The 12,215-nt window shown below is 49.5% G+C and overlaps 1 protein-coding gene across 2 annotated transcripts in view; it reads left to right on the forward strand.

Moving 5' to 3' along the window:
* Window positions 1-3,064: 3,064 nt before the first annotated feature.
* The window catches only part of Grip (Glutamate receptor interacting protein), a 232,745-nt gene continuing 223,594 nt past the window's right edge, over window positions 3,065-12,215 (forward strand). The window contains exons 1-2 of one of the 2 annotated variants that reach the window (XM_071694696.1): window positions 3,065-3,259; window positions 8,905-10,010. In XM_071694696.1, coding sequence (XP_071550797.1) covers window positions 9,899-10,010 — 112 coding nt within the window. In that variant the 5' untranslated portion in view covers window positions 3,065-3,259; window positions 8,905-9,898. The remainder of the gene's footprint in view (window positions 3,260-8,904; window positions 10,011-12,215) is intronic. The other variant, XM_071694697.1, reaches the window with a different exon arrangement.

Below are 12,215 nucleotides of genomic sequence, written 5' to 3' on the forward strand. Positions count from 1 at the left end.
GATGTTTGTGTGTGTGTGTGTGTGTGTGTGTGTGTGTGTGTGTGGGGCATAGCTCCGGGTGCCATAGACGGACAGATCCCGCGGCTGTTGGCCGTCTTGCCTGCGGACCAAGACGAGTGATTTAATGGGCACTGACTGGCACCCTGATTACCACACCTGTTGACACTATTACTGGCACTGTCATGGGCGCTGGTTGGGTGCTGTAACTAACACACACACACACACACACACACACACACACACACACACACACTGCCCGTCGCTGGCACTGCCTGTCAGTGATGCTGTTTCTCGATTGCCGTGGTTGGCACTGTGACTTATCCTAACTGGCGCCTCGATTACCACAGAGAGCAAAAACACAACTCCTCGACATGTTCTTCATAGCCATCTGTCGTCTTCTCTCGGGGCCTGCATGTTGCGGGAAACATGTGGACTGGGTGTGTTTGCTGGACGAGACTGAGGCGAATCAACATCTCTCGTGTCGGGAGAGGCCATACCACTGATGTTTATTTAAACGAACGGGTCTCCCCAGGACGCGTGTACTCGTGAGAGAGAGAAAAAAAAAAACTGCGCGTGCGATGAGGAAGTTAAGTTGTTAGTTAAAGAGAAAAGAGAGATGTGTGGTCGTTATTTGGAGGGAAGGATTGCGTGTGATTGGGAAGTGTAGAAGAGGAAGCGACAGGAAGTCAAGAGGAAGGTTCTGGGGCTGGAAGATACGGGGATATGAGAGTTGATTTTCAGGTAAGATGAACCAGAGGGTCCGTCTGGCACTCACAGTGGACTGGTGACCCTTAGTATCAAGTATACTTGAAGTTTTGATTATATATTATTATACCTAAATCTCCCGTTTTTTATGAGAACATCCCGACGACGTAGGGAGAACTGATTGAAGTTTATGTATAGCGTTACATGAGGTAGGCAGACTAGCCTTAACTGGATACGCTGGCGTCTCCTGGATGTTGGGGTGATGCTGTGGCCCTTATCAGTGTGGCCGTGATCTTTATGATCCAGGAACGTGAGTTCAAGTTCTTGGCTCAGATTTCTTCATCTCCGAGTTGTAAGTGTCTCACGTGAAGATGATTTAGTAAGTCCTTATACCCACGTTGGTGTATATATATATATATATATATATATATATATATATATATATATATATATATATATATATATATATAGGGTGTGTGGGAGGCCCATTACAACACTGGGTTAAAGGCCTTTCCATCTTTATTAAACTGTCCAGGATGTGTGTGTGTGTGTATAAGAGAGAGAGAGAGAGAGAGAGAGAGAGAGAGAGAGAGAGAGAGAGAGAGAGAGAGAGAGAGAGAGAGAACGTTAATGGTGTGAATTATGTTGACCTAAGGCGGGTCAAGGAATCTCGAGTGCCATGTTCAGCCGCCAGGGGTCAGAAGTGATGATGTTCAGCAGGTACCTGGTCTCGGCCCCGACGTCCTCTGACCTCCCCTTGTAAGGCGACGGGTCTGGGGCACCGGCGGATAACGGTGAGTTTCGTAGGGTAAGTAATGGCGTGGGTGGAAGGATGGGTGAGTGAAGGTGAGTTTCCATCGGCAAGGCTTGAAGTGGGGTGACTCGATGAATGAAGATGAGTTTGGCGGGTTAAGGGATGGGGGGGTTAGATGAGAGGCGAATGGAGAGTTCTCACGTATCAAGGGAGGAAGGTTGGGGGGTGAGTGTTGTGATAACGGGGGTGGGTTGGGTGTGGCTGAGGCGTGACATGTGAAGTGTGAGGCAAGTGAGGGAATTATGACGTGGTAAAGCTAGATAGCAGAGGACCTGATGGTCTTTGACGAGACGGGCACCTGCTGCTGGTGGCGGACGACAGTAACAGCAGTAGCCCTGCAATTGTGAGACGAGGATGGTAAAGCAGAAGGCTCCTTCCTCCCCACCCACCTCTCCCTCCGGCTCAACAGCTAGTAGGAAAACAGCTGTTAAAGACCGTCATTTTGTTCATAAATTGAACCTACATGGAAACTCTGTAAGAACGAATGGAAAGCACCTACTCCATCTACCGGGTCGAGCTCTCCTTGCATCGGCAATTATCATTTCAGCACCATAATGCTTTCCTCTGCAGTTGGCTACATTGCTGTCTACCTGTCGTGCTTGTATAGGGTTTTAGATGTTTACGAATAAGTGAATAGTTCCTCCTCAGGATTTTATTTCCTGATTTCGTTACATCGTCACATTTTGAGATACCGCTGCTGCTGCTGCTTCAAGAAAGTGATATGGATAAATGGAAAGTATGGGTCCCAAGACCGAACCCTGTGGCACCCCACTTGTCACACTGGTAGGTCGGTAAACAGCTGCCTCTATTTTCTTCTCTCTCTCTCGTCGTACGTTTGTGTTACGTTCGCAAGCTTGTAGCCATTCGATAGTTATCTTACAGCGACTTGATCATATTCTACTGATGTGAAATATTTGAATTTGTTTACATATTTCTTTCAGTGCTATAGGAGGAAGGTCATTAGAACCAGTTCAGATCTTCAGATCTTCAGTTTATGAATATTTAAGTTCCTCATGTCGTGGAAGTCCAATTTTTTTTTTTTTTTTATCACATTCCTTCCCTAAACATACGTTTTCTGCTTGTGGTATAATTGAGACATTTTCTGTAACGAATACGAGCCGGAACACTTGCTTAATAACGAAGACATTTCTTGTCTCTGTCGTTTTTTTCAATAGTATTTTCGTCATCTAACAGATATATACTATCTTTGAAGTATATATATATACTTTTTTCTCTCATATGTTAAGAATTTTTTAAGGGAATCCACTGAAGTTTTGAGGGGAGGAATGAGGATAATGAAGAGGGATTTGGTGTTGGTGATAGTAGTAGTGTGTGAGGTTGGTGAGGCGGCATGAGGAATGAGGGGAGAAGGGGTGACACGAGGCATTTGAAGAGTGAGGTAATTCTCGTCGTGTGTATAGTGAGGTAAGGAGTAAGTGAGATGGGTACTCGGGTAGGGCAGGCTAGGTTAGGCGGGGTAGGGCCAGCCACTAGCCAGCGAGGGAGGGCGTTTGGGCAGCAGCAGCCAGTGTGTGGTGGGTGGTGGAGGCGTCCACACTTAAACCAGTGACGCGGGCTTGTGCGGACTTTGTCAGTGTGCGGACTACCCCAGCCCTGCGTGTGTGTGTGTGGGTGGGTGTGTGTGTTTGTTGGGTGTATGTGTGTGTGAGGACTCCCGAGCACGCACGAGGTCCCAGCCGATGGAGCCGTTCGTGTATAAATGCCAGACGAAGCTCAGAGGTCTGTATTGTATCTTATTGCTTAGTGACACTGGTGATGCAATCGAATTTACATATTTACACGCATTAAAAAAAAAAATTCTTGAGGTGTTACGTGACGAAAGTAGACAATATGGTTGATTTCATTGGGGTAAATACTTATCTAGTGATTGATGAGCGTTGAAATAACTCTCATTTTTTTTTCCTTCGGTTGTTTGGAAGTCTTTGGGTCTGCGGTACGTCGGCTGGTACTGTGGCTAGACTGGAGGATGACGGGGTCAGATTATGGTAATTAGAGCGTACTTAACGACCTGATAAAGCGCAGTTAGGTCGTGTTAGGCAGATTAGACGCCCTTATTCATGGGTATCGTAAAGCTAGTTGTTCTGGATGGTTACCTGAACAGGCGGTTAGGGCGTGTGGCAAGAATGTAGGGCGTGGGGTGGAGGTGTAGGGCGTGTGGTGGAGGTGTAGGGCGTGTGGCAAGAATGTAGGGCGTGGGGTGGAGGTGTAGGGCGTGTGGTGGAGGTGTAGGGCGTGTGGTGGAGGTGTAGGGCGTGTGGTGGAGGTGTAGGGCGTGGGGTGGAGGTGTAGGGCGTGTGATGGAGGTGTAGGGCGTGTGGTGGAGATGTAGGGCGTGGGGTGGAGGTGTGAGGCGTGTGGAGGAGGTGTAGGGCGTGTGGTGGAGATGTAGGGCGTGTGGTGGAGGTGTAGGGCGTGTGGTGGAGGTGTGAGGCGTGTGGTGGAGGTGTAGCGCGTGTGGTGGAGATGTAGGGCGTGTGGTGGAGGTGTAGGGCGTGTGGTGGAGGTGTAGGGCGTGGGGTGGAGGTGTAGGGCGTGTGGTGGAGGTGTGAGGCGTGTGGTGGAGGTGTAGGGCGTGTGGTGGAGATGTAGCGCGTGTGGTGGAGATGTAGGGCGTGTGGTGGAGGTGTAGGGCGTGTGGTGGAGGTGTGAGGCGTGTGGTGGAGATGTAGGGCGTGTGGTGGAGGTGTAGGGCGTGTGATGGAGGTGTAGGGCGTTTGGTGGAGGTGTAGCGCGTGTGGTGGAGGTGTAGCGCGTGTGGTGGAGGTGTAGGGCGTGTGGTGGACGTGTAAGACATTGGTAATAGTACATACCGTAGAACTCTCACATATATAGACTTTCCTGAGTACACTTGTGCGGTCTGTTGTACTCTTTAAGCACAGTACGCCTTGAGCAGTACATTACGACCCCAGGGAGGGGGGAGGGGATGGTTGACCCGGCCTTTGACCTGACCAGTGAGGGAGTCTACGTCAGAAGCCAGGTCATCATACGGATGCGTTGTCGTTCAGTCTTGTTCAAGACATTTACAGTCTTGACCTTATGAGGGAGCGCAGTGACACAGAATTCCTCCACTGGATCACCACCTCGAAAACGTCCTGAGAACGTGTGTCCCCCTTCAGTGGTAGCATTCAAGCCACCGCACTGTGAAATCGAATGTGACACACACACACACACACACACACACACACACACACACACACACACACACACACACACACAGAACTCTTTGTCACGTCAGTAAGTTAACTCAATCGACCATTAAAGTATTTGTTCTCTCGTATGGCCACCGTCGAGCGCTGGAAACCCCTCATCATCATCATCATCATCATCACAGGTTCGTGTGGCCTCTGCCGGGGGCAAGACGCTAGCCTGTGTAAGTGGCAGAATGAGCGGGAATATTGCGCGGAGCCGCCCCACACCCGGACCACCGCTGTCCTCAGCGGCCCTTGCAAAGCCACCCACCGTCACCATACAAGACCTTCCGAGCACGACAGTACGCCCCCCGAGCACGACAGAACGCCCCCCGAGCACGACAGTACGCCCCCTAAGCACGACAGTAAGTCCCTTAAGCACGACAGTGCGCCCCTTGAGCTCGACAGTACACCCCTTGAGCTCGACAGTACACCCCTTCAGCAGAACAGTAAGTCCCTTAAGCACGACAGTACGCCCATGGAGCACGACAGTACGTCCCTTTGAGCACGACAGGACGCCCCCCTTTGAGCACGACAGTAAGTCCCTTGAGCACGAGAGGGGGTACGTCAGGCAGGCCTGACCCTCAGGGATCAGGGTAAAGTCCAGAGCATCATATCCACGGTTGGTGCCCTCATCCCCCCACGGCGGACTCAGACGATCAGCGGTGGCCACAGTTAGGGTCGTCAGAAAGCCCCCTACAAGACGCTGTATATCCTTGTGTGTCGGTGTAACGACTCACTCCACTTGACACCCGTAACCCCCAGGTTTAAACCCTTCTTGGTAGAGTCGGCTGTCGACTGTCATAGTTTCCACCGTGTCATCATGCTTTGCAGAACATGACACCAGAAGCCTTAGTGACACAGGAAAGATGTATCCATGTAGAGTTGTTCCCATGGCAGCGTCTCCATCTGAATTTTCATTTCCTTCGAGCTGATTGTGTGATTTACTCTCAAGGTAATCCTTCTTCAGTAGGCCAACAATGTTTTCTTCTTGTTCCAGTTACCTTTCTCGCATATTACATTGCCTTAGACAGCCCAGGAGGACAGTATTGCAGTGTGTGTGTGTGTGTGTGTGATCATCAATTTGTATTACTTGTTTGTACTGTACGAGGAGGGGGTTTTACACTCGTGTGGGGCCCCCATCTCGTGAACATTCTCTCCTGTCTTACAACTTCTTAAACTTATTTATGTTGTCTGCATTAAATCGTATTCAAAGGTTTAAGTTATCGTACTCAGAGGTTTAAGTCATCGTACTCAAGGGTTTAAATCATTGTACTTAAGGACTGAATTGTACTCAGGTTTAAGTCATCATACTCAGAGGTTTTAAGCCATCGTACTCAAGGGTTTAAATCATTGTACTTAAGGATTATATCGTACTCAGGTTTAAGTCATCTTACTCACAGGTTTAAGTCATCTCACTCAAGGGTTCAAGTCATCGTCCTTAAAGGATTGAATCTTACTCAGAGGCGTCAAGTCTTCGTACCCAGGGGGTTAAGTCATCGTCGTCAAGGAGTTGATATTGTGGCCAGGCAGAGAACGTGACGAGGAACCCTCCTGGGAGCGCTGCCTCTGCCTGCCTTATCTTGGCCAGCCTATACGGGCTTCCTCCCTCCGTCTGGCTCTGTTATCACCACAGCTCTCGCCAGCGTCGCCCTCTGCTGGGTTACATCTTCGTGTCTCACTTTTACGCTTCTGTTGTTCTTTTATAACAAGTTTCTTGCATCTATTACATGGTATGTCCTCTAGTTGTCTTGTTCTGTTTACCCCTGACACCGTCATGTTGGTTTGAAAATCTTCAAAGTGTGTGATCAAGTTAGCCATCACTCTTCGTTCTTCCACGGTGGACAAAGTTGTGGTGTCTGACCTCTCTCTCTCTCTCTCTCTCTCTCTCTCTCTCTCTCTCTCTCTCTCTCTCTCTCTCTCTCTCTCTCTCTCTCGCTGTAACTTGTCTCTCTTAATCCTTGCACCATCTGTGTTGCCGTCCGTTGGACCTTCTATTATTAGCTCCTTGTGTTTTTTTGTTTTTTTTCTTTAAGTGCGATGACCAAACTAAAGCATCGCATTGTAGTTTTGGCCTAATGTATGATGTGGGCAGTTTGCTGAACATTTCCCTCATGCATTTGACTGAATGTGAATATCGTATTTGCCAGCAGACGGTTGTCGTCTTTTGTATGTGTGTCTTAATGTGGGTATGCGTCCACAGGTTGGGGGTCATGCCTTTCAAAGCCCCTCCTCCTCCTCCTCCTCCTCCTCCTCCTCCTCCTCCTCACGCGCGCAGGTTCCTGCAGCTTATATCCTGCAGGAGGGTGTTGAGACCTCCCTCCTCCACCGTCTCCCATCGTCATTACTTTGCATCTGCGTCGATCAAGAAGATCAGCGGTTCCAGGACTTAATAACCCTTGCCCTGCGGTACGCCGCTGGTGACCTCAGCCACCTTCGTGAAGGGGGGAGCTCGGCTCCTCAGACCCCGAGGTCTTTGTTCTCTTCCAGTGAGGTGATTTTCTGTCCATCGATGGCGTCTTCCTCCCCCCTTTATTTCTGCCAGAAGATCCGGCTTTTTTATTCATTTATTTATTTATTCATACCGAGTGCTTCTCTCTCTCTCTCTCTCTCTCTCTCTCTCTCACACACACCAGCACGAGAGACGCAGCAGGGAGGCGCCCAACTGTCTCCAACGTCTCGTTACGCTAAGTTTTGTGTAAGATTTCTCGAGCATTAGCGACGTTAGCACACACACTGTGACGGATCCGGTCCTTGTGTGTGTGTGTGTGTGTGTGTGTGTGTCTGTGTCTGTGTTATGCTGAAATACGTTTACTTTCATTCTTATGTCAGATTTTCGCCATTTATTGTGCAAATACAGGATTTTTTTTTTTTTTTAGTCCCATCTCAACGTTAATTTGAAATAACATCTTTCAAATAGACTACAACCGTCCTCGTGTTGATCTGGTCTGTTCTACGCTGGGTTGTGGGTTAACACCATCTGCGCCCTCGCTAAGTCGGTTGGGTGGTTATCACCCTCCACGACCTCACCCCTTCTCCAAAGTCGTGGGTTAACACTGTCTGCTTGGCGTGAGTTGCGGCCGGGCCGCGTGATGGTTAATTATCATAAGTATTGTGCGAGGGTGAGTGGTAGGGAGGCTAGCCTGGGCTGAGTAAGTGACAAGGTAAAGGTTGTCACCTAAATTGTGTTTCTGGGGGTTGGTTCTTCCTGGACGTGGCTGACGTACACTCAGGCCCCACGTCCAGTTGCGTCCTTGACTGTGCCACACGGCAGAAATAAGGTTAAGGTTGACAGTACTTGATAAAGTCGTCACGTAGACCCCCCGTCACATCACGTCACGTAAATCTCTCGTCACACCGCATCTTCGCGTAGACCTCTCGTCACACCACATCTTCGCGTAGACCTCCCGTTACACCACGACGTCACGTAGACCTATCGTCACGCAGACCTCTCATCACCCCCACATCGTCACATAAACCTCCCGTCACGTTGTATCAGCAGAAGGAGTCATGGTATACACTGTCCTTGTGTGGGACAGGCACACCACAGATGCACTTAAAAAACCCCGTGTCTCGACAGACACTCAGGAGACACTGCACTCCCGCGATGCACTTACTAGACGCCCTCGGGTCGTCGCAGGGATTGTATACATTCCACCCTAACACATCGAGGGCGCTCTGCCGGGGGGGAAATGGCGAGGTAAACAATGAGACACATAGCCCCGGTGGAGTGGACGAGGCAGTTTAACTGTTTGGCGTGGCTACGCCCGAGCATTTGTAAGATTGTGGGACAGTATACGAGAGTGGTAGCTTCACCAGTGTGTGTGTGTGTGTGTGTGTGTGTGTGTTGGGCAGTGAGCAGAATGGGGCGAGGGTTTTAGAAGTTCAGTGAAGGGCTGTGAAATATGTAGAGGGGGTCAGGGAAGGGGCGGTGAATAAGGGGTTGAGGTCGTCAGGAGAACCGACTGTGGAACACATTCTCATATCTCATGTTACGAAACTTGTGGCACAGTTTTGTGAAAGTCCAGACGACTGACTGTTCGTGAACGTTTCGGAGACTTTAAGCAAATTCGTGGTAGTCCACACGAACGACAATGTGTACGTTATCATGCGTGTCTTACGGAAAGCGTGGTGGCTGGTGTATTTGATTGCTGGTCGTGTGTCATCCTAAAACAGTCGCCGACATCTGTTGATGACGAAGCCACTGCAGCAAGTCCGAGTGAAAGCTACGAGACGGTTTGTCAAATCTGAGCGACGTAGTGTGAAAGCTTTTGACGCAAGGACTACAGTAGATTGGACTGTCTTCAGCCGTGCGTTGGAGCAGCCTATCTCAGGCACCGTTGTCGTAGCAGTGACGACGTACTGACTGTAATCCCCTTATGGAAGTGACGGGACGAAATTAGTACGGCAAAGAAAAGAAAAGAAAAATAAAGACCACATCGTCTTATCCCGTGTATTGTACATATACCCAGACTTGAGGACCAGGACCCGTGTCGCGGGGGTGGCACAACCTCGCGTGAGGGCGGTGCTCGAAGTTTTAGTGAAGTGCCCATTATCCACTCACAGTTGTGGCCTCGAGTTGCACCGGGGAGGGGAGGCTCCTCCTGTCTCCGCCTTCCTCAACCTCACCAGCACGAGATGTCATGTTATCAGGACAGAGTCACTGAGAAATAAAGTCAAGGTTGACTTGTTGGCCGCTCTGAGTGTCTTCCCCGTCTTCCTCAGCCTGACTAACGGTGAACATAAGGTCACCAGAACCGAGTCAGCGAGATAAGGTTTACAGAGAGGGGCTCCTCCCTCCTCCTTCTTTACCCTCACTAAAACTGAGAGTCAGGTCATCAGGACCAAGTCGCCAGGATACTGAGGTCAGTGCCATCACTTTGGTCAAGAGGAGAAGAGCCTGGGGTCATCAGGGCAGGAGGAGGAGGAAGAAGCAGGAGGTAGCAGAAGCAGACCAGCAGCAGGCACTATAGGGGCGCGGCCCTTGGCGAGCCGGCAGGAGGGAGGCCTGTACACACAGACATACAATGCTGTGTACTGACGCGTCTGGTGAGGATCAGCAGACGTCATCCCGACTGACTCTGATGAATGATTAACGAGTGGAATATACTTCCTGCGGGAAATTGATCCGAGGGTGTCAGGGAGGGCCGAGACCGGCGCCAGTGCCAACATGAAGCTGCTCAAGGCACTACGAACCCCAACCTCCACCCGCCGCCCCAGCGCCAACATCGACCCTGCCTCCAACACCGCCAACACCGCCAACACCGCCAACACCAACAAAGGTGAGTCTCTCGCCAGGTCACTATCTTTTTTCTTATCTGTAATATTATATCTGTTCATCTTTATCTCTCTGACAGCTTCTAGATGCGTGTCCCCGGAAGTTAACGTTCATAGTGCTCCACATCCTTCAGGCACAGCGCTGATGAGAGTATTGTATACTTTTTTGTATTTACAAAATACTTATCGTCTCGCGTGTTCACATATTATCATAAAAATTAATAGATAAATGCTAGGAGGTGTGTGTGTGTGTGTGTGTGTGTGTGTGTGAAGTTGAGGAGGTGTCATAAGGCATTGCAAGCCTCTCGGGGAGTAGTATAGAGTAGTCTCGTGAAATGCAATCCATCGGTGTGCCCTTCGTCAGCCATTACCTAGGATCACCATGTCCACTGGGACACCCGGAGACTGTCGAACGGCAGCCCAGGGTCAAATGTGCTGGGGGCGTTTTCACTAGGGCCCCCCTTCGTTCGCGTCGTCTGTTCTACATGAATAAGTGATCATAAGATCCACATTGAAGTAATTCTTGATATCATATCGTCCGTGATCACATTTGTACCTAAAGATAAGGAGAGTTTCTACGTGTGTGCCCCAAAATAAGGAGAGTTTTTAGACGTCTGCCCCAAAATAAGGAGAGTTTCTACGTGTGTGCCCCAGAATAAGGAGACTTTTTAGGCGTCTGCCCCAAAATAAGGCCAGTGTTTACATCGTAAAACCGAAAATAGGGTCAGTTTACATCTGTACCCAAAAATAGATCGGTGTTTACACCTTCGCCAGAGTATGAGAACAGTATTTACAGTGACTTACATTTGCATCTTCTGAAATTAAAACTAAACTGGTCATCTATATTTTTAGCGTTCATTTTATACAAACAATGTGTTGTGAGTGTTGTTGGATGTCACCTTATATCACACTAGTGAAAAAAGAGGTGACGAAGTCGGGGTCCTTGATGATTAATGTGTCTGTGTCATCATGACGGTCTGTGCCAGTGCGTCACACAGTTCCAAAACACTGTATGTTGAACAGACCCAGGAACCCGGTTGACCTGTAGTGACACTCGTGTCTCCTCTCTGTGTCCTCGTCTGCACAACCGATGGTCCGGCAGGCAAATGTTTGATTCGAAAAGGGCATGAAAAGTTGCCACACTGTACCCCCTGGTGGCGGGGGAATGAGTTACTGAAAGTTACTGTGATAGCAAGGGCTTACTGCTCCCCTTGTTGTATACCTTACTTCACAGTCTTTCCCTGTGGTTGTGGGTTCAGTAATCAATGATGTACTGTCGCCACCACACCCAGCCATAGATTTCACCGTACAGTCGCCTCCACACCCAGCCATAGATTTCACTGTACAGTCGCCACCACACCCAGCCATAAATTTCACTGTACAGTCGCCTCCACACCCAGCCATAGATTTCACCGTACAGTCGCCACCACACCCAGCCGTAGATTTCACTGTACAGTCGCCTCCACACCCAGCCATAGATTTCACCGTACAGTCGCCACCACACCCAGCCATAGATTTCACTGTACAGTCGCCTCTACACCCAGCCATAGATTTCACTGTACAGTCGCCTCCACACCCAGCCATAGATTTCACTGTACAGTCGCCTCTACACCCAGCCATAGATTTCACTGTACAGTCGCCTCCACACCCAGCCATAGATTTCACTGTACAGTCGCCTCCACACCCAGCCATAGATTTCACTGTACAGTCGCCGCCACACCCAGCCATAGATTTCACTGTACAGTCGCCTCTACACCCAGCCATAGATTTCACTGTACAGTCGCCGCCACACCCAGCCATAGATTTCACTGTACAGTCGCCTCTACACCCAGCCATAGATTTCACTGTACAGTAGCCTCCACACCCAGCCATAGATTTCACTGTACAATCGTCTCCACACCCAGCCATAGATTTCACTGTGCTGTCGCCCACTGGTTGTAGTTTCCGCAGCTCCGTCAACAATATCGTGAACTACCTTCAGTATGTTCGTAGCTGAAGGTACATAAATCGTGATCCTTGGAGATAGAGAATCTGCTCAGGAGAAATTATTAGGTTCCTCGTGTCTCAGCTGTCGACAGGTGTGACCCTCCCCCCTAGAAATTATTTCTCCAAATGGTTTTATTGATCCCGGCGATCATCTCTGGGACACCTGCCATAATTTCTGAACCACGGAAGCGTCTTTACATCACGATAGTTTTCAAAACACGTCT

Source organism: Panulirus ornatus, chromosome 57 (genome assembly GCF_036320965.1).
Source record: "Panulirus ornatus isolate Po-2019 chromosome 57, ASM3632096v1, whole genome shotgun sequence".
NCBI lineage: Eukaryota > Metazoa > Arthropoda > Malacostraca > Decapoda > Palinuridae > Panulirus > Panulirus ornatus.